The sequence below is a fragment of the Chelonia mydas genome, chromosome 3 (assembly GCF_015237465.2).
Source record: "Chelonia mydas isolate rCheMyd1 chromosome 3, rCheMyd1.pri.v2, whole genome shotgun sequence".
In the NCBI taxonomy this organism is placed as follows: Eukaryota; Metazoa; Chordata; order Testudines; family Cheloniidae; genus Chelonia; species Chelonia mydas.
The window spans coordinates 95,925,881-95,948,829 of NC_057851.1; the positions used below are offsets into that span (position 1 = coordinate 95,925,881).

The 22,949-nt window shown below is 40.6% G+C and overlaps 1 protein-coding gene across 5 annotated transcripts in view; it reads left to right on the forward strand.

Annotated features, from left to right (window-relative positions):
- Positions 1-6,422: 6,422 nt before the first annotated feature.
- The window catches only part of L3MBTL3 (L3MBTL histone methyl-lysine binding protein 3), a 140,802-nt gene continuing 124,275 nt past the window's right edge, over positions 6,423-22,949 (forward strand). Inside the window, exons 1-2 of one of the 5 annotated variants that reach the window (XM_043542885.1) lie at positions 6,423-6,584; positions 16,961-17,072. In XM_043542885.1, the coding sequence (XP_043398820.1) occupies positions 16,971-17,072 (102 nt within the window). In that variant the 5' untranslated portion in view covers positions 6,423-6,584; positions 16,961-16,970. Of the gene's footprint in view, positions 6,585-6,736; positions 6,868-7,121; positions 7,141-8,208; positions 8,494-16,960; positions 17,073-22,949 lie in introns of those variants that run through there. The other 4 variants (XM_037894779.2, XM_027823206.3, XM_043542884.1 and 1 more) reach the window with 4 other exon arrangements.

Genomic DNA, 22,949 nt, shown 5'->3' on the forward strand with positions numbered 1-22,949 from the left:
CCCCTGTGCTGCCTCATCAAAATGCCTTTCCTTTCATGTATTTAAAAATACAGCCCTAAATTTTCAAAAGTGACTAGTGATTTTCAGGTGACTCAGTTCTGAGTGCCCAGTTTGAGCAAATCTGTCAATGTCATGCTCTGCCACATAACAGATGTCTCATATGCAGCTGGAGGGAAGGCCTCAAATTAAAGGGAAAAGATACTGGCCCTTTATTTCAGTGGTGTCAGGGGACAGGGAGATGAGTGGTTGCTTTTCCATGCACTACCTGTGTGCCTGCTCCCTTCCCACCGTGAAAGGAGCATGATGGGAGGAAGTATTGCTGGAGAGCCCAGTGAGGGCTTTCCCCCGATCCCCTGAGACAGCTGCTGCTCACTGCAGACCTCTTTGAACCAAGCCACCCACAGCCTACCTTTGAAGTCTGCAATCCACCCTGCTCCAGACTCTCCAAATACAGACTCCCCTCTCTCCTCAGGCAGTTTTTTTTTGCCCCTCTCTCCCACCCATTCCAATGCAGTAGGCTTGGCCTCACCCACTCCCTAACTCTCCCCTGCTCCAGGCTCCCCAACCCTTCCACTTTTCCAGACCTACCTCCAATACTTCCTAATACTTCCTAAGCCCCATAATCCTCCTGGGCTCCCTTAGATCTCACCCTTCTCTGGGTTACCAACCCTCTTCCCACACACCTTCCCTAGACTATCCCTCACTTGACTCTGCCTGATCCCCTCAGCTCTCCCCTCTAATCCAGGCTCTCCTGAGACCCACTCCATTTGTCCAAGCTCCCAGCCTCACCTTTTGCTTTGCCCACAATCCCTCTCCCATGTGTCCCTTTTCCAGGTATTCCACCTCACATTGCTGTTGCTCCTTTCCCCTATCATTGCACTAGTCCTCTGATAGCTGGCTCCAGCTCTCTCTGGATGGACCTGCATATGTTTTTTTGGGTTAGTGGCGAGGAAAACAACCTAGTGGCCTTAATACCCTCCCTTCAGGCTTCTGGGGGTGACTGGCTAACCCAGCCCCATATTAATTTTCATGGGGCCATGAAGCTGAGGGAGCACTGCCCAACAGAATGGGAATGGTCCTAGTGCCTTTTGCTCAGCAAGCTCCCACACTGGGCCAGTTGAGTTCCAGGCCTGACCTTCATAGGTTGGGCCCAGTGAAAGCCTCTCCTTAGCAGGGCAAATATGGGCAAGGGGGACTCCTGACAACTGGGAAGAGGCTTTCTTAGGGCTCTGACTATCTAGACAGGCCCCAGCATTCAGCCCTTCTTTACCTGTTTTGAGTCAGGTGGGAGAGAAGAATCCATCCTCACCCTAGCTGGGTCGTGAGTCCCTTACCCACAACACCTCAGTCTATTCTCTGGGGATGGGACTAAGCCTTTATGCCTCCTTCCCCACGTCTTGTCACTGTCTTTGAAGGGACCCCAATGGCAATAGCAACTCACCACCTCCCTTGTCAGAGCCGTGCTACCCTGACAGCTCACCTCAGTTGTCTCACCCCCTGCAGCACCATCTCCCTTCCCTGAAGTACCATCTCCTCCCATGGTCACTGTTGCTCATCCTGACTGCAATGAGTGTGAGCCTATGGTCCTCATCTGCCCCAGGTCAAGGGGCCCCTAGTGCCCAGTAGAAACAAACATAGCAACAGCAGGGTTTCACAGAAAGCTAGTGGGAGCATCATTTGCTTTTTTTGAGGGAGAGGGCAGAATTTGAATTTTTGTGAAGCAGGGTGGAGGCAATAACTTCTTGAAGTGGAAGTAGTATTCTGGAATTCTCCATACCCCACCAGTCATAATTTGTTGTCTTCCCAAACCCTCCCACTTTTCTTTGCCTGGCTACAGGCCTGCCTTGGTGGAGTGAAGGACAACTCCCTTAGGTGTGCTGGGAGTTCTGTCCATCTGCATGTATGACAGTTTTTGCCAGTGAGAGTCCATAATCCCACCTACTAGGTTCTTTTTCCCATCATCCCAGAGCTAGTGGGAGTGGGGGGAGGGTACCATGTGGGGAAATCAGCCACACTTACTGCTGAGAAAATCACATATGGAACAGCACAGAACTTGGCAGCTATACCTGAGTGACCATAAAGGGGCCTGATATTCAGAGGGCTGGGGCTCAGCACTTTCTGAAAATCAGACCCTCTTTAATACATTTCAAGTTGAGTGTCTAAAAATGGAGGCATCCAAAATCCCTAAGTCACTTTTGAAAATTTAGTTCATATTTCTTTTTCTTCAATTTATCTTTAGATATTTGCACAGCTCCCATCTCATTATATGACGACATAATTCTAGTATCTAGCCTGAATCGGTAATACAGACTTCTTTTATCATCTTGGATAGTATTTAAACTAAGCTTTGGGATTTGTAAGCTTTGTGAGTAGAAGTTCATGCACGTACTCTTTAGAAAAATACTCAGTATTTGGCGACAGCATCAACACAAACACCTATTCAGCTAGAATCCAAAATATGTGCAGGGAAACCAAATTTAGCTATTCCAAACACTGTCAATAACAATACACCCAAAATCACTCTAAACATCATGCAGGTATTCAGGAAATAAGCGTTCAGCATTCTCTGCATTCCGAGTACAAGTGGAGTACTTGTGTTATATTAAATGGTAATGTTAAAAGAACACATTTAAATAATTAATATATTTTTACTCACTGTATATAACTAACCCGTTATTTTGTTACCGTAAATTTGTTGGATTGCCCGAATAGGAATGGAGGAAAGATGGAAGAAGAGATAAAAGGAGAAGAAAAGAAACTTTGTTAATCTCAGATTCTTTTTCTGTGATCAAACAGCCATATGCTAAAAACTGCTGAGGCAAGTTATTTTCTGTGATGCAACATTTAGGCCCAAGTTTAAATACTTGGTTTCAGTTCTAACTTCAAATTTGCATCCTTTCTGGGCTTGTTTGATCTTTATGGCCAAATTCTGTGTATGGGTGCACTCTCATGGCTTCCATTGAATTAAATAGGAGCTAGGCAGGTATATGAAGGCAGAATTTGGACCTGAGTCAACTTGTTTGTTTTATTATATTAAAAAATAATTATATGCATAGCTTTCAAACTTACCAATATTAATATTTTGAGAAATGTTTAAGCATGAATCAACACACTTTTTAAAACTAGTGAAATCTATATTTATACTAGTGTTACATTAAAATAAAACAGGTTTCAGAGTAACAGCCGTGTTAGTCTGTATTCGCAGAAAGAAAAGGAGTACTTGTGGCACCTTAGAGACTAACCAATTTATTTGAGCATAAGCTTTCGTGAGCTACAGCTCACTTCATCTCACGAAAGCTTATGCTCAAATAAATTGGTTAGTCTCTAAGGTGCCACAAGTACTCCTTTTCTTATTGTAAAATAAAACAGAAATTCTTAGAAATGTTACTTAAGGTTTCTGTTTGCAATCTTCAAAGGAAAAAGAGGCAAAATATTTCAAACATAAATAAAATGTGTTGCGTACCTTATTGTGCATATTCCTTACACAACATAGAAAGAAATGCACCACTGTGGTATGACATACAAGGGAAAATCAAAGGAATAATCAGTACAGGTGGAATGACCTACACACTGATTTAAATAGTATAGAATTCTATCACTTTTAAAATGTGATATTTTCTGTAGGACCCAGCTAATTTAATACTATCAGAGAAAAATGTAATTATTTGGTACCTATTTTCCTACATACATCTTAGTAATACTGGGCCCAATGACTTCAGCTGGAGTTATGGGTAAGGCTATGATTATGTCACGGAGGGCACGGAATCTGTGACTTTCAGAGACCTCTGTGACATTTTCTGCTTCAGCCCTCAGATTGCGGGGCTGGAGCTGTCAACCAGCGGGGATGTCAGAGCTCTCAGCTGCAGGGGCCCCACAGCTCCAAGCTGCCAGCCCTGGAGCTCTCAGCTGTGGTGGGGGGCTCCCCCACAGCTCCCAGTCCCCGTGGGCAGTGGGGGGCCCTGCAGCTCTCAGGCACGTGACTGGAGCTCCAAGTCGCCAGAGCTCTGAGCCACAGCATGGCCCCCCACAGGCCTGAGCTGCCACAGGTGGCCTCCGGAGTTCCAAGACACCGCAGGCGGCGGGGGCCTCCGGAGCTCCCAGCTGTGAAGTGGCAGGTGGCCCCCGGAGCTCTGGGCAACAGTGGGGGGTCCCCCCGAGTTCCAAGCTGGGGTGGGGGCCCAGCAACTCCCAGTCGCCAGCCCTGGAACTCCATGCCTTCACGGGCAGCAGGGGGCCCACAGTTCCCAGCCGCTGTGAGCAGCAGCAGGTGGGTGCTGGACTCCGCTCCCCTTCCCCATTTTGCCAGGGCAATTTTTTGTAAAAGTCATGGCAGGTCACGGGCTTCCGTGAATTTTTGTTTATTGCCATGTCCATGACTTTTACTAAAAATTACCATGACAAATCTTAGCCTTAGTTATGGGTACTCAGTATTTATGAAAATTATTTTCTGACTAGATTTCATCTCTTTATTCTTCACTGTGTTAATGTAAAAAATATTCTCTTTCTTTAGTATCTTTTGGATCTGTGCTCTGTAATAGTTCAAATTTATGGTATTAAAGTATGTCAATTATCTAATTAAGGTAATACGTTTTCTGTAATTAGTTCCTTATTACATGTTTAATTAATGGCATTGAAGCCTATGCAGAGTATCTGATCTAAACAGCTATAAGAAATGTCAGCCATGACACAGTTGTGATGTGCGACACTAAGGCCCCAATTCTGCAAACGTGCATGGGCTTGACTTTACTATCATCAGTGGATCTACCCATACTAGTAAAGTTAAACAAATGTATAAGTCATTGCAGGATGGAGCCTTAGTAAGGCCCTTATTCAGCAAGATACGTAAACACGTGCATAACTTAAAGCACATGAGTAGCCCCAAGTTACGTATATTCTTAAATAAATATCTTGCTGAACGGGGGCCCAAGATTGTAAGATCTCCTTCTCCTGGCAGGGACCATGTATTGTAATGAATGTATAGTGCCAAACACAATGGAGTCTCAATCTTGATTGGGCATCCAGGTATCTACTGCAATACATACAACATAAATGCTATTTATAATAAAGGTGGCCTTTTATTATTTTTTGTTTTTTGTGTAGACCTTTTAGCTAGTTATCCTTGACCTTCATGGACGAGCATTTGTTGTCATGTGTTAATTTATTGTTATTAATATTTAGTGCTGATATTTATCATCCACTTGAAATATTTATTCCTGTTCATTATGAATTGTGATCACTTGGGCCTGGTGCTGCATTTGACTTTATTTGCATTTCCAAATACAGAACAATGGAAATGTTGAGTGTGGATGTTTGGCAGGATGAGGAAAAGGAAACACAAGATGCTAAGTCTGAAGAGTTATATACGTTATATATACAAGAATAAAGGATAACAAAATACTGAAAGCTGAACATTCACTTTAGATGACTTTTTTTTTCAAACTTAAAGGGAAAAGTAATTCTTCTGTCTGAAAAAATTCTACTTATTGTTAGACCCCCTATGATACTATAACTACAATTGTTATTCTCTCTTTTTTCAGTTTGTTTACTTTGTAAATTTGAGAGCACTCTGTGTACAGTCAATTTCATTTCCCCTGTGTAGTTAATTAGGCCTTGTGCCCATGTGCTGCTGCATTGAATGGGACTCCATTTGGGTGCAGGAGTCTACACTAGCAGATTAGGGGCCTTCAATTGTCAGCTTTCTTTGTGGACTTTTTGTACCACAATAAGGGAGAGAGAGTTATTGGTAAAAATAGGATATTGTGATAGTGAACTTTCAGAAATTGACAGGGAGGACGAGGCAACTGTGATACCTGAAATTACTTTTTAAACTTATAAACTAATTAGATTTCAAGCTAAATGTGTCCCTTTATTATTGAAGATTTTAGCATTGCATGAACAATATTTTTATGTAACACAAAATTAGGCACTGATGCTGCGCTGAGCTAGGTAAGGGAAGACCCCCAACACCTATATGGAGCTTCACTATCCAGTGCAAAGGTCTGCTTGTGTAGAGCAGCTTGCAAGATCAGGATCTTAATTATTGCCATGTACCCATAATATGTTTCACCTAGTTCTATAGTTGTTTTTGTGTGGGTTTTTTTTTTCATAGGGGGACATATTCCTATATATATAATCCTTTCCAGACTCCTGGTACCGTCTGCAGAGATTTAACAGTACCTGATGGGACTTATTACTATTAGATCCTCCCCCTATAAAGAAAAGTAATATTTAAAGGAACCCCAAACCTAAAAATAGTCAACGACTGCTGCATTTTTCTCCTTATTATTCCTTCAACGTCGGCATTAAATCAGCGGAGATGATGCACAGAAGCTGTAGCTGTTGTTTGTAGCTGTATTTTTGGTAACACTGATTAGGGCTGCTGCTGCTGCCGCTTCCCGGAGGCTCAGGCGCAGCGGCAGCTAGAGCGCGCGGAGGAAGAATGAGACACCCCGGCGGCGGCGGCAGCAGCAGTAGTTTCCCCTTTCCCCAGCCCTGACTCCACGGGCGCATGCTCACTTGTGCCCGCAGCCCTGGACCATATTTGTCAGGACTACTCGAGAGACGGAGAAAGAGAGATTGGGGGGGTAAGAAGCGGCTGGTTCTGATCTAATCTGTAACCCCGCCGTTAGGGCGGTGCAATGCAAACGGCTGGTGATGGTTTTTAATTCCCCCCCCCCGCCGTAGGGGAAGATGAAAGTTAGAGAGAGCGTGAGAGATAAAGGGAGGCGCACCTCCTCTCCCTTACGAAACATATCTGGGGAAGCGGAGAAGAGGGTGGGGGGCTTCTCCACCCCCACCGCCGGCGGCAAGGATGGAACTTAATGCAGGGGAAAGTGGGCAAGTGACTCTCAAGTGGCTGGAGAGCGGGTGGGTCACTGGGCTATCTCCCTAAATACTAAGTGTGCGAGTGTGAAAGAGGAACAAAAGAGAGAGCAGGAGAGGTGCCTTGTGTTTATTTATTTTTCTTCCCAAACACACGAAGGGTGGACTAGGGAGAGGAGGGAGCTGCCGGGAAATGTGGACGCGGGGGGGGGGTGGAGGGAGGAGAGAAACATTTTGCAGACCTGCCCCACCAATGAGCTTGTCAGTTGGCTCCATTTAATGACACTTACGGGGCACCGCCGTGTCGCTAGGAACAATGTAACGTGGGTGCAGCGGCTGGGATTTGGGGGGGGGGGGAGATGCATGAGTGTGTGTGTGCGGGGTCCATATCGGCAGGTTCCCCTGCCCACCCTGTGCTCTTTGTTCCCGATATCCCAAAGGGAAGAGAGGCGTAAGGGCTCCAGGGGGCAATGGGCAGGCGACGGGGGCTTTTTCACACCCCGGTTTTCGGGTCTTGAAGCGGCGAGAGGTGGCGGCTGCCGGGATATACCGGTTGAACGTGCAGCGTGTCCCTTGTGCAAAGGCCTGTTCAGCGCACGGCAGAGAGAGTTTGCATTTTCTTCTGCTTCTGCACTTTGTGTGAGTGTGTGTGAGGGATATTTAAAATATCATCTCCCAATTTCCGCCATTTTGGGGAAAGTTTGCACACACACGTACAAAAAAAAAGAAGCGCCTGGCAATTTTTTTAAGAAAGGGGTGGGGGTGGGGGGCAGTCTGGCTGGAGCGTGTTTGATTCCTGTCGGTGGCGTGTGCGGAGCTTCTCTCTCTGCTGTAGACGTGGTGGGGAGTGGGGTGGCTCCTGGCTCTCCAAGGGGGCTGTGTGCGATTGATGGGGGGGCTTGGCTCCTGTCACTCTAGGGACTGTAGGGTTGTGCTGGGGGGGCTTCTGGAGGACGGCTTGTGTGTGTGTGTGTGTGTGCGTGCGCGCGCGCGTGCTGACACACGTGTAGAAATGTGTGCCTACTATGGGGGGGGCAGCAGTTCCACAAGTTATGGATTGTTGCTTACCCTATATATTTTGGGAGGGGGGATTGTCCCTCCTCCTCCTTCCCCCCCCCCCCCCCCGCGCTTCCTGCAGCCTGTGTGCACAATAACAGGATATCTACCAGCCACTTGCTCTAATGGGTGATGAGGCAGCAAGTTGGGGTGGGGGTGGAAGGCGCTCGCACAAAGCGTCCGCCCGCCCCCTCCCCAGCGACGGGAATGAAAGTGGGACCCAGAGCGGGCCGGGGGGCACAAGCTTTGCTAGGCGGCCTGGGGGAGCAGACATGCAGGGGGCGGACTCAAGTTTCTTTCCCCCCCTTCCCCCCCCCCCCCGCCCATCGTGGGAGCGGACGCGCCCGAGAGCGTGAGAGAAAAGTTTTCGCGAGGCGCTGGCTGCGCCTCCCCAAGGCGGGAGGCTGGGGATGCGGAGAGTAGCTGGCTCCTGGGGGAGGGAGAGTCCTCCCGCAGCTCTGCCTTTACCTTCCCCTTAGGAAGGAGGGTAATTTCTCTTCCAGGGGACTCTGGAGATTGGCTGAGCACGAGCGAGGAGGGTTCACTAGCAAATCTCCCGAGTCCGCCGGAGAGCACTCGCCCTCCTCCCCGGGGGTGGGGATGGGGGAGGAGAAGGTAAGTTTCCCTCTGACTTAGGTTGAGTGAGGGAAGACAACCCTCACTTCCCGGATCCCGGCCCCGTCTGCAGAAAGGGGGTGGGGGTGGGGAATCACAGGGTCCCGGTGCACAAGCAGAGTCCCTCTCTCGTTATGCAACTTCCTCAAGAGCGCTTTGCGCCCAGTTCCTACCCCGACGACGGCGCGCTTGCTCCTGCGCTCGCCCTCGGAGTGGGCATTGCGGCCAGGCAGACCGCTGAGCGAGGAGCGCTCCCTTCGGCCTGCCCCCGCCCCATGCTGATTCCCTGGCGCTTTAATTGCGCGGGGTAGGCTTTGCCCGAGTTTATTTACTAAGAATCGCGTCGCTCTGTTGTTGCGCAAACCCTCCAGCAGCCTGTGCTGCGGTGGGAGTGTTAATCGTGGGGACGCCAGGAAGGTGCATGCAAATACTTTCGGCTTTTTGATTTCTGCCCTATTTTCGGGAAGATATGGACCTGAGTTCAGTACTTCAAAGTTTCAAGTGCAGCAAAAGAATGCCGCAAAAGTGGCCAAGGAGGGACCTCTGCTGGTGGAACTGAGATATCCACCCTAGGGCGGAAAATGCAAAGTTGGCCTGCAGTTTGTAGTTACCTCTGATTTTCCTTTTAGATGTCAAGATTAATCTCAAAGGAATGCTCAGGCAAAAATATCTGATTAAGAGGGTGTTTCTTCTACTGTTCCTGTACAACTCTAGCCTTACATTTTGAAAAGTGACTAGTGGGTTTTTTGTTCCCCTTCCTCCCCTCCCCACTTGTTACCATAAAGGGGTCTGGTTGTCAGAGGGTGAGTTCTCAGCAGTTCCTGAAAATTAGGCCCCTTAAGGTATCGTTCTCAGGCTAGGCACAGAAAAATGCTTAACTTTTGATATGGTAGGTCACCCTTGTTTTCTTAAATTATCTTTGTTACTAATAACACCACGTACATAATACACTGGAGAGTTTTAAAACTAGTTGTTAACTTTTAGGCAGTTTAATTTTGCAATTTTACTCAGATTGACCACAGCTGGTCATTTTCACTTTTGTTTTTACTCATGAATTGGTACTATATTTTTAGGGCTAACAATACAACAGTGGGTGTTGAAATAAAAATGGAAACACCAAGTTTTCTATTCACCTTGTTTTAAAAAAATTGATTTTACAAAAAAAAATCTACTTTCAAAAGTAATAAAATATTTCTAAGCAACTTTAAACATAATGTACACTTTAGGAGAGTGATTCTTCACAAAGGAAAATTATCTGATTCTCAATAGCTTGTGTCACTGACTTTAATATTAACATCTATGGGAGAGAAACTAGAGATTGAAGATGCTGGGTCATTTTGTTTAAAATCTGACAGTGTGGGTTAATTGGCATTCTCTGTAGTATATGTTCAACTGCTATGTATAGTCTAATTTTTTTTTAATGAATCAAGCAAATGAAGTGCTGATAGATCTGTCATCTCTTTGGGAGACTATTCCATAGTGTAATAAACATATTTGTTAAGAAATGTTCATTTACATTTAATTTGCTGTTAATGTTATATCTTTCATGTTCGGTCAGCTTCATTTAATCATTTTATCTAGAAGGGTGCTTTTAAAAGTCCCAAGAGCTTGTGAGAAAAAAAGAATTGTTTGACTACATTGTGAATGTTTGGTGTCCTTAATGACCAAGCACTTGTTGAGTTTAATTGGGTTTCACCTGTTGTGTGTGGAGAGAGCAGAGGGGTTGCTGATCGAACAGGGGACTTTATTTTTTGTGTTACTTCATTTACCGTTCATCTTTTTTTATGCTGCTTATAATTAGGATGGGGGAGTGTGTATGGTGTGGAGGCGGGGACTGAGGAATCAATGGCTGTACAATATGGTGATTACAAAAGACAGAGAGAGTGATTGTGCATATGTAGTAGTAGCTTGTTGAGTACTTCAAGAGCAGATCTGCGGATCATAAGAGCAAATGTGCTGTGAACTACACAAAGTCTGAGAGAAAGAAAAGTCTGTAAATGCAATAATGTAGTGGCTATATTAAGAGCTGGAGAGACTTGAATTCTGTGTTAAAGACAAAGTGGCAGATGGGAGCTGGTCACTATGAGCAGAAAAAAAGAATGGCTCACTATGCAGTGAAATTAACTAGGGGGATCTTATTTTTCCTAAAAATGAATATTTCAAAGTAGGTGAGATGAAGTACGGCAGAAAGATTCCATGAAGTACAGTTCTGTCCAGAGAGACATCCAGTCAGGAGCTGTGAAGAGCCAGTACTTTTAGTCCAAGGAACAAATAAAAGTAGGCTGAAGTTTAGTGTAAATCTTGGCCATCTGGCTCAAATAATTAAGGGAAACTAAAGAACAGGACATCAGAGTTCCTTTACTTAGAAATATTATCGATTAGATTAAGCCTCCACTGAGGACTGCATAGGCCATAACAGATTACACAACCGATCAAGTGGTTCACTTGAAAAATTTTGCATTTATGTGGTCTCTGTAAACAAAATCAGAGATATCAGTGATAGACTTTTTTAGATTGGTGGCATAACTGTTTTCTGAGTATTATTATGGTGCTCTAAACTATAGATAGTTAAAAAGACATATTAAACAAGGGCTGTTTCTATTAGAAAATATTACCCATTCTCTAGCTGTGGTACAGAAGTATTAGTGTTAGCAATGGTGTAAGAACACAAGCAGAGATGGGGCTCAGATGCAAACATCTTATACCTTTACTAGCACTGGTGCAGATGCACTGTTGCTGAAAAATGGGTGCCAGGTTTTCTAGTATAGCTGCAGCCAGAGACTGTTTATGGAGAAAGGCTTTAAACTATCTTACTGGGAGGGAGGTAAAACCATCTGGAAGTGTCGCTGGAGAATCCAGCGAAGAGGAAAGATGCAACAACTAAAATAAGAAAATGGATAGAAATGAGATTAAAGGGATACACCCTAAAAACTACTCAGTTTGAAAAAAGATTGTTTAAAATTATTACCTGTGCTTGGGTCCCTCTGCCAGTGTTGATGGTTTTACAATCACACATTTTATCTCCCAGTGGCTAAATTAAAGACCTCCATCAACAGCTATAGGAACCTGACTGATTAGATATGGGGAAAAGTGAAACTTACTGTGCACAAAATGCTGTCAAATGCATAAAGAAAACAAACTGTAAAAAGAGAAATATATTTTTCTAATATCTTTAGTTGTATTTGGTATTTGTGACAACAGTAGTTTAAAGAGAATCAGGAGTGTGACTTTTTTCTAGTTCATGGCACCCCTGTAAGTAGCGAGGAAAAAAAGTTAAGAAAGAAAAATGTTAGTGTGGGGGGAGGAAGAGTATGAAATATACCCAACCTGTTTCCCACAGAGAATAATTAAATGATCACTTAAAGGGATTGTGGACCCAATCTAGTAATTTTACAATGAGGAACGGGTAATTCTACTGCCCAGTAATCCAACAAGTGCAGTCCCACTGCATTTGTTGTCAATGGGAAGATAATTTACACAGATCTGTGACTAGAGAAAGAGGAGCCTGGGTGTCTGAGAAGAGGCTTCTTGCAGGTGGCAATGTGTAACTTTCCCTGCATGTGGCTTTGCGGGGCATGGAGGTGCTAGTATTTTTCAGCCTACCTGTGATACTAGGTTGCCTTCTCTTCTCTGCAGTAACAGCAGCCCTTGACAATTTTCACTTAGTTCAAGGACAGAGCCGCTGCTACTTAAGAGTCTATCATTGGTACCATAAGAGAAAATGGATAGCCTTTCAGCTCCCATTGGTTAGGGGTTATAGATTAGTAGTTTGGGAGCCCTAATGCATTGTTTCACCATCTGACCCACACACTTTCACTCTTATGCCTTACAGCACAGACATATATGTGTCCGTCTGTCTGTCTAATCTACTTACCTAGGTCCCGTATACTAAACACATCATAGTGGTACGGAAGTGTCTGAAAAGAGTGATACACAAGCAGGTTCTGTTGACCCAGTAGTAATATCTCTAGTTTTGAGATCCACTGTCTTCATTGCTGAGCATCTCTGTAATGAATTGGGCCCACTCTCTGGCTAAAAATTATACATACAAGTTCTCTTCAAATTTACAGATAACGCCTTAGATTATCAGAACTTGGGTAGATGTCAGGTACATTTTTCAAGCATGGACTTAAATAACGAATGCTTCTATTAGCATTGATTTTTTGATGCATTCAATGCCTAATCTTACAATTACTTTTTTTTTAAAATACTTGCTCATTTAAGTGAAACATCCCTCCCATATCTTTGCTTGAAATCTTTAAGAAGAGAAGCTTGCAGCAGATGACACAGTCTAATTTTTTTAACTCTATTATTCTTTGTAAGTGTCTGTTCTGTAATGCATGCATTCCTTATTGATTCCAGTTGGTAAAGATAAATGCTTCTCTAATGAAGGTGTGCAATCTTATTTCAGAAACTTGTTTGTTTTAATAAAAATGTTAAATATGTATAAAACAGAAAGCTCATATTAAAATATTTAAGCTGTGCTTTGCCTCTTCAAACCACTGCAGAAACATTAATTAATGCTCTCAACACATCTGAAAATATTATGTTTTACAGATGAGAAAACTAAGGAGAGAAGTGATTTCTTTAAGGCATATGACAGATGTTGCCATAGGTCCTAATCTAAAGTCCATTGAAGTCAATGGAAAGGTTCCCATTGATTTCAATGGGCTTTGTATTAGGCTTTTTAGAAGTCAGATGTTCAAAGCTCTTACTGTACTCTAACGATTAGGACATAGAACTGTCTCTTGCTGTTAAGGTTTGGCACAATACTTCCGTTATTTGGCCACAACTTACCTCTCTATATGACTACTATTTTCATAAAGCACCGTATATGATTTGCAAAATGAGGTATTATCAATTCAAAGAACCATCAAATCAGAACTTTAAAGGATAAAAAGAAAATGGGGAGTTTATAGATATACAGTAGTCTTCATTATTTGTGTTTTGTAGATGTAGATACAGCATATGATTTTTATCCTTTCCTTTAATTTTTTTCTTTCATTGGCCTGTTTCTTTCTCCTTACCACCTCCAGTAGAGGAAGTCGTTTAGAGCTAGCAGTCTCAGATTTTTCATCATTCTTGTATTCAAGACCCCAGAAAGCCAGGAAGCAGAGATTTTGTTGAATACAGGTGCCTCTGGCAACTAAACTTGGTCAGCACAATATAACAGTCCCATGGTGGTATCAGCCTATAGAGAGAGGACTGTCCTGAAGACTGGAAGAGAGTACCCGTGGTTGAAAGTACAAATTGTGCCTGGACTGTTGGGTTAATATTAAAAAAGGAAAAACACTAATGAGCGTTGTTTGCACCCTGAAACCTCCCCCCCTTTTTTTTCTCTGTTTTTATGCTTGCTAAACAGTAGAGTCTAGAAAACACGTTAATCACTTCTTGAGGCCAGCAATGGAGAGATGGTTAGCTACAATCAAATTAATATATATATGGCCTGCTTAAGAAATGCATATATATACTCCTTTGTGGTCAATATTCCCTTCTGTCTCTTAAAAATATATATCTTGTGTAAAAAGATTAGGTTGTAAGGGTTATTTTCCTTCCTAATTCGTTCTTCTCAAATGACAGTGATACAGAGCATTCTCAGTGCTGAGAGCAGCACCAGCAGAGGCTGGGGAGACAGCTGTAACTCCTGTCTTCCCCTCCTCAGTAAGATACCGTCTCTAGCGAGGTATCGGGCAATGTGGGAGATGCATGCCTCTGCAGCCTTAAGCCATCAGAACACTTACACTATAACAAATAAACCTACAGATTGGATTACTGCCGTGTGCTCTAAACGGGGATATTTTAAGATTACTTGGAAACTTCAGCTAATGCAGAATGCAGCTGACCATTTGCTTAGCCAAGCTACTCAGAGCACATTACACCAGTGATCTTAAAACTACATTGGCTTCCAGTTTGTTTCCAGATAAATCCAAGTTGTTAGCTCTTTATGGTTTGGATCATGTGTTTCCGCGAGAGACTGCCTCTGTCTTTAGGTCCTACAACTGTATTTTAGATCAGCTGCAGCATGCCCAGATTTATACATCTGCAAGTTGGAGAGGGGATTCTTGGTGGGTCTTAGTTTTGGAATTCACTTCCTTTGCTGGTCAGATGGAGTTCATATATGTTGACCTTAGGTGATATCTGAAGATCCCTCTCACTATAATTGTTAGAATATAGTTGTTTTTTTGGTTGTTTTTTTTTTTTTTTTTTTTGCAGGTCTGGGATTTGTTTAGTTTACACTGGGCTGGTGTAGATTTATTTATACTTTTTTATTAAAAAAGAATAGTACATGCACCTAGAACACATTTTATAAGCTCATTCTATTTAATCATAGACATTAGAGATAAAAACCATCCAGTTCATCTTCCTGCCAATTCAAGATTGTTCCTCAAAGTATGTAAAGTTTTGTCACAATACTCTCTTTAGGCCCAGGTGCCTGCCTCTCAAGTCTCTGAACCCCAGCTGTCACATGTACAATAACGGTGGTGTCTCACTGAGGTCCTATACCCTTACTCATGTTGAGTAGAACCTTTTTAGTGGGACTATTAATGAAATACGGCATTACTCAGTGTGGGTAAAGGTGGCAGAATCAGGCCCTGGGAGAACTACTGCTAAAAATGGGAGGAAAACTTACAGAAATGTAAAGGCTATCACAATCGTGGACACAAAAATGAAGACTAAATTTTGAAATGACTGCTTCTAAGGGAAAGGTAGACAGCATACTACCTAATCTAATTGCATACTGTTCCTTGAGTTAGAGCTTTTGAATAACATTTTTATTCTCAAATTTTTACTCAGAAACTTTCAAAAATCCTAAATTCCCTTCTGCTGTGTTTACCCCCCCTTTCTCAAACTCTGCTTTCTGTGACTGAACAAATGAGTTAATGCACTTAGAGCAGTGTTTCTGTAAACAGCATATTTTAAGAAAATATTGGTGAATATTTCTGGGAAATTGATTTTGAACTTTTAAACAGGAACATTCCCACCGGAAACCTGATTCAAAGATTTCAGAGTAACAGCCGTGTTAGTCTGTATTCGCAAAAAGAAAAGGAGTACTTGTGGCACCTTAGAGACTAACCAATTTATTTGAGCATAAGCTTTCGTGAGCTACAGCTCACTTCATCTCACGAAAGCTTATGCTCAAATAAATTGGTTAGTCTCTAAGGTGCCACAAGTACTCCTTTTCTTTTTCTGATTCAAAGAGTAATTCTGAAACACTTGTGGAACAGAAACAATACTGTGTGACTTACATGTCCAATTGAAACCAACCAACATTTTGAATTTCAAATATTGAATACTTGCAACAAACTGCTTGCAAACAATCTGCAAGCTAAGTTTTAGTCTCAGAAAGTATTTGGTAAATAAATATGAATAGGAACTGAAGTTGAAAAAACTGTAAGCTACTAATGGACAGTTCATGAACCAAAAGAGAAACTAAATTGGCTACAAATAGTTCACATGTGTAGATTATAGAAGTCTTTTTTTTTTAGAAAAAGAATAGTTTACTCTGGTTTCACATTGAACAAATAGAAAATCAAGTGCAGTCCCATAATTTGAAGATTCTTGGGTTTACAAGAATATGAGGAAGGTGAAGAGTTAATAGCCTTTCTTGACAAATGGCTGCTAGAGATTTTGCAGTTCAGTGTAACTGATGACCCTTTCATGATTGCAAGGGGGATTCGATCACAACCGGGGAAAGTGACAAGTGCTGTATAACTATTATTGCTTGTGTAACTGATTTAAGAGAGACTTCTACAGCAGCAAATGCCATTGAAATCCATTATTTGTAAGGGTAAACAGTTCCTTTTTCTTCTGGGTTTGCTTCAATGAAGCAAAAGGAGATCTAGTAAAACAACAACTCTCCGTGTGTGTGTGTATATAAATATATATTTAAGAAGATGTTTGCATAAAGTATTATATACATTATGTGCAACTTCATGCCTGGGGTAAAGAATATTTGAAGGATTTCTTTTATTCTGCGTCAGCCAGCAAACACTATTTTGTACTCTAGAAGTGAGGTTTAATTTGGACTTGGATAAGAAACTCACCTAAGCATATTACGAGCTATAAAGAAAAGCTAGCTCTCTTAATCAGTACTTAACATATATACTTGTATTTGTTTCTTGCTTCCTCCATGTATAAAAAATATGATTTTCTCATGTAAGCCTGTGTGCAATTTGAATTTTCTGATTTATCTTCTCTCCAGCCTATCCCCATTAATGAATGGCGGATGGACTGCTAGTGTTTTTTTTTTTTTTTTAAAGGATTACAAAAGATAGGCACCTTACTTTTGTGGCATTAGCTCATATTTTCTGTACCTTGATAAAGCAAGTTATGTGTGTTCTGGATGTGAGTGGAAGGACAATTTGATATTCATTGAGTAAAGTGAGCTTGAAGAAATGTCCATGAATGAAACATCAACTTGGAGTTAGGTTTTATCTGAAAATGTTTTCTCATTTATTTTTTCCAGTGCATGCATCATGAATGAATCTGCCTCAAGTGCAAGTGGCCAAGAGTTTGATGTATTTAGTGTTATGGACTGGAAGGATGGCATAGGTACTCTGCCAGGAAGTGACCTGAAGGTAAGATAATATCAGGTGTTTTTAAAAGACTGTAATAAAAACTGTATAAATGCATAGGGAAGAGGGGGAATATGTGTCACCCACTGCTAGGTGGATGTTGTGTTCCTCTCTGTGCCTGGTTCACAGAGGATGAGAGTCTGTTACAGCCCTCAGCTAAAGGCTATTTAAGCTGAAGCTGTAGAAACTCATGCTTTTAGCTCTAGAGGTCCCTGGTTTAATCCCTGGTGTCTGTTAAAATGGCACCTGTCACATATACACACAAATACACAGGATAAGCAGGAGTACAACTCTAAGCCAGAGTTCAAGTGCCCAAAAGCCAGTAAGTCTCAAAAGCTAAGGCTGAACAATCAACTTTAAAATGGTACTGTCGATTTTAAATCTATTGTTGTTTGCAGTGTTGTTGTAGCCGATGTCTTTCTCTATTCTGTTGTACGAAAGATGCACATAAATGGGGAAATTCACCCCAGTAGGCGCATCAAATGAATGCTTCTGATTGTTAGGACATTTTAGAAATTTGAATAATACTTTTGTTTTCTCTCTTCCAAAGTATAGATCATGACTGCATGTTTACTAGAATGTAATGATAAGTAATATTTTAAATATTCTGAAATACTAAAGTTAAAAAAAAATCAAATATACATTTATATCTAGTAGTTCTGGTTTTTCTCTTTAGGCTTTCAAGCCTGCTTGCAGAAGGCCTTCAGCTGTTTAACAAAAGATATGGCTATTATATCGGAGACCCTTTCTCACAAAGTTCTTATTAATGAAAATATAATTTTTTATGTAATTCCACTCAGACCGACATTGGTGAGGTGTTTTTATAGTATATTTTTTAAAGAGGGTCTCGGATATTCATTTATAAATGGCTCTGGGTTAAAGAACTGTATGTCCACTGGTGCTTTAAGATTGTGTTGTTGGAATGAAGTGCCCTAGAAAGTGGGAAATGGGTTTCAGATTTAGGATAAATATATTATAAATGTCTTTTTGACTACATTACATTAAAATAATATTTTGGTATAGAATGGACAGAATATATTGCAATGCCATTGTATAAATCAGTGGTATACCCTTAGCTGGAGTACTGTGATTAGCTCTAGTCACCTTATTTCACACAAGAGAGAGCAGAAATGAGGGTGGATTGCTTTGACAGTGAGTTAGATCACCAATCTTAATAATGATTTAAATCAGCAAGCAGGAAGCCTTGATTTAAATCATAGATTATAATTGAGTCTTACATTTGTACTTTTTAGTTATTTTCCTAGAGAGAGGTTGATTTCATTAATAGTTACCAACCAAAGTATGTTGATTGGCAACTAAATATAGCCTTTACACTAAATTTGATGCTTCTTTCTGCTAACCAGGAGGATGCACTACATCTGTACACGTTTTTAAGCAGTTATATAGTTTACCTTACATTTATTCAGATTCTTAATTTTTATGTTAGAAAATGGTGAATGATACATTTCCTGTTTGCTAGATTATTCATTTATATTTTATTGGAAATTCAAATTTAATAGTGCACAAAACCAGCTTTTAAAAATTATTAAATAGAACTACCTTAAATATGCTAGATACCGAAGAAATTTTTTATCAAAAAGTTTATTAAAACTTGTTTTGCATTTAAAACTAACTAATTTATTAAACAAAGAAGGTATTGCCTGTAATTAGTAAATTGAACTGATTGTTTCTGATTATCATGTCCTTCAAGTTTTTAGAACTAGTAGAATTTACCCTCTTTCACCTAGTTTTTATTCATAGATTGGAAGAGGAAAACAAGCCTTCCTGTGTTTTTTTGTTTGTTTGTTTTTGCTTTGTTTTGTTTTTTTTAAACTTCCAACTGGTTTATTAAGTTTGAATGAACTAGTCATTTAACTGAACTAGTTGAATTAACTGAAATAAAGAAAATATTCTCTCTGCACCAGCAGAGAAGGGTCTTGCTGTCAAAAACTGGTTCAGCACTTCAACAAACTTAAGTTCCAGGTGCTTAGCCGGTGATTTCCAGGTGCTTAGCCGGTGGTCGGTGGTTTGATTTTCTTTAAAACTTGACAGCAAACATGTACTGCTTAATATTATTTTTGTATTTAATTTAAATTATTTAAATACATTGTAGTAAGTAAAGGGCTTAACATAGGTTGTTAATTTCAGATTTAATTTTAAATAAGGTTAGTTAATTGAATTTAAATTAAAAAATCCTATTTCAATAAAATAATCTGCTTTAATCGTTTCAAAATAAATAATTGATTTTTATCCACTGTGGCAGAAACAGAGGTGGCTCAAAAATGGGCAACAACATTGTTAGAGGCATAGAAAAACTTCCATGTGAAGAGTGATTGAAAAGATTGGGTCTGATACCTGAGGTCCCAAGTCAGGTATGCACTAAGTATATGCTTAAGTATATCCTTATTCAAGAAAGCATGAACTTTAAATTTAAACATATACTTAAGTTCCCTAGACTTTAATTGGATTTAAGCATGTGCTTATATGCTTGATGAATAGGGATGCTTTCCTGAATCTGGGCTTTAGAGAAGAGACAAGTAAGAGGGAACAGAATAAAGGTATACAAAATACTGAATGGAATAGAGAAGGTAAATTAGGCAAATCTATTAATCCATTCTCATAATATAAGAACAAAGGAATGTTAAATGAAACTGAAATGAAAGGCAGAAAATGTAAAACTGATGAAAGAAAATACATTTTCACAGAGTGCACTATTAGCTTGGAGGAACGCATTGTCACATGATCTCATGGAGGCCAAGAGTTTAGAAGACTTCACAAACAGATTGGATGTTTATGTGGATAACAAGTACATCTAGAATTAGAGTAAGGATTTAAAAACAAGTTTTGGATGGAATATAAACATTTATGCTTTAGGGCATAAGCCAGCCTCTAAGTAGTGATGGTTAGGAAGAAACTTTCCTGGTAAGCAGGGTATTCCATAGCTGCTTGTTGCAAAGTCTTGTTCCTTACACGGATGCCTCTTTTGCCCAGGTTACTACAAGGCCATTGGTCTTATCTACTATTGCAGTTCCTATGGGGGAAAAAATGTAAAAGGAAAAAATAAAAGCTGTTCACCTTCTGAAACTTATAGTTTCTTCAATCCTGTGTTGCTCATCTTGGATGGATTAATTTCTGCATTTTCTGAGTTTTAAATCAAGATTGGGATTTTTTTAAAAAACCTTCTCCACTTCAAACAGTAATTATTTTTGGGAAGTTCTGTGGCCTGTGTCATACAAGAAGTCAAACTAGATGATTACAGTTGTCCCTTCTGACCTTGGAATCTGTGAATACAATAAATAGATGGTGCCTGCCCTAAAGAACTTGCAATCTAACTGTACGATGAAAGGGAACAGGTGGATATGGCAAACGGGCAGGGGAGCACAAGGTAACAATATGTTCACTATATTAGCAGTGATCATAGCCTACCAACTGCCTAACTGTTCTTTTGTGTTTTAAAGGAATCACAGCACAGGTGGTTTTTAAGAAAGAAGATATTGTAGGGACTCTGTTGGGTTTTTTTTTTTTTTTTTTTTAAAGAGGGAGCTCCTCCCATACATAATAGGTTGCATGGCAGAAAGCATAAAAGTATATGCTGGAAAAGTTGACAGATGGACTGATAATGTTGGCAGAGCAAAGGCAGGGCTCACCAGCTGACTAGAACATAAAGGTTCGTAGAGTGGGGATAGTCAGTGTACAACCTTAAAAGTGGAGACAAGTAGTCTGGGCTTGCGCAGTGGGAAAGAGGGAGCCCAGTGGAGGGATTCAGAGAAGGGGGTGAAGTGGTAAAAGTGATAAACCAGAAAAATGATTCTTCATAAATGAAAAACAGATTAATTCCACAAAGGATATAAAACACTAGATATTTACATTGAAATATAATGGCAAAATCCTGTGAAAATTTCTTGTTGAAAAAAACACAAAACTAGTGCTCATATTCCTTACAGATTAGTCATAGATTGGGGCTGCTAGGGGTTACCGCAAAAAATAGTAATAAATAACAGTAGAACTATTCACAGCAAACAATTTGTTGTTTGAATTAACCCTTTTATCTGTTTGGAAATTGTCTGTGAGCATGTCATGCCTCTTTCAGATTTGTTGGTTATTCAAAATTGTTCAAATATTCTTGTGTAATGTTCGTAAACTGTGAGTATTGTTTTGAATATTCAGTATCTCTTTGAGCTTTGTTTTTGGTCACCTAGGTCATATGGTATTTGAGTTCTCTGATCGGATGATGCATTTGTCTGTTTTTAAAATAAATCATTTTCTGTCCTTGCTCTTTCTCTGCTATATTCATACCCAGTCCCACCAGTAAAAGATGTTAAGGCACACACTTCTAGCACAAATTTGTGTTCTTGCAGGAGCAAGCATATTTTTACACTAACCATTGCATTTACATGAATACAAGTGAACAAAAATTGCTTATATAAATGTTCAAAAAGTCTTGAGTGTGGTCAAATTGAAATGTGATTAGAATTCCTGAAATGTTTGTAAATAACTTTTCTCAGTATTTGTCCCGCACTCATTACAGACATTCTCTTGTTGTTCACTGTGAAACAGAGATTGTTGAAAGCACAGAAAGAGATACCATTTTGTCCTGAGTAACTGAAGCATGGTCTTCTGACTCAAATATAGGGATGGGAGTTGGGTGCTATGACTTCTATTCCCAGCTCTGCAGCAGACTTTTTATCCATTCCTCAGTTTCTACATTTATGAAATGGTGAGAATACAACATCATAGAGATGTTGTGAAGCTTAATTATTGTTTGTTAACTACTTTGAGATCTTCGGACAGAACATGCTATAGAAATATATTTTGATACACATAGCTCACAAAATATAATGTTAGTTAAAATCTATACAATGCTTTGAACATGCAATGTGCTAAATGAATGCCAAAAAATATTTATTATAAAAGGTATAAATGCTAGAAATGTAGATAATTAGTATTATTCAGAGAACAGAGAAAACTATAAATTGTAGTTAAGTAGTTTGACATTTGAAAAGGAAGATTTGAGAGTAATATAGCGAAGATCCTTCTACTGTATTTTAGTACAGATAGTTTTAATGAAGTAAACACGCTGGAACTCTGGTATTTTAGACGCACGGCGTGTAACGCTGAAGTTTATAACTCTTCTCTTCAGTAGACTAAGTAGCATGTGCAGATCTGAAACGCTTCAATGCTTTCCAATTGCTCTGCGCTAGGCAGGGTTGAAGAGCTGATAACTTCTGAAGTGAAGAGCATGTATAAATGCCTTTTTTTAAAAAAATCACCGTTTGCTAAATGCACACAGAAACACCATCACTTCAAGATTTAAGTGCTTTCATCAATTGGAAAAGCTGTAATAATTTAAAATTGCTTCCTGCTGGAGTGACTGAAGATTTATGGAGTGCTTTAAGTTTCTTTATTTAACTGTTGTGTTTCCAAAGTGAACTGTGATATACTGCAGGGATACTACTTGAGGTCACTACGTCCAGCTAACAAATGGCAATTAAACCAAACAAAAAGGAACAAATAAATGTGGTATTTACCAAAAAAAAAAAAAAAAAAAAAAATCACCCTGAAAATATACAAGGGTTAGTCCAGTGGAACAAACAAAAATTATACAGGACATAAACACTAGAGTGTGGTCAGTTAATTAGAGTGATGTGGGATACTCCCAGCTAAGTTTTAAAGGAGGTAACTCTGAGTGTAGGGTGTGTGCAGCCAAAGTGGAGCTTATGATCATTAAAACTGTACTCCTTGAATACTGAAGTACATGAGAACATAGTGGGTCAGACCAATGGTCCATCTAGCCAGTATCCTGTCTTCTGACAGTGGCCAATGCCAGATGTGTCAGAAGGAATGAACAGAACAGGGCAAGTGTGGAGTGATCCATCCCCT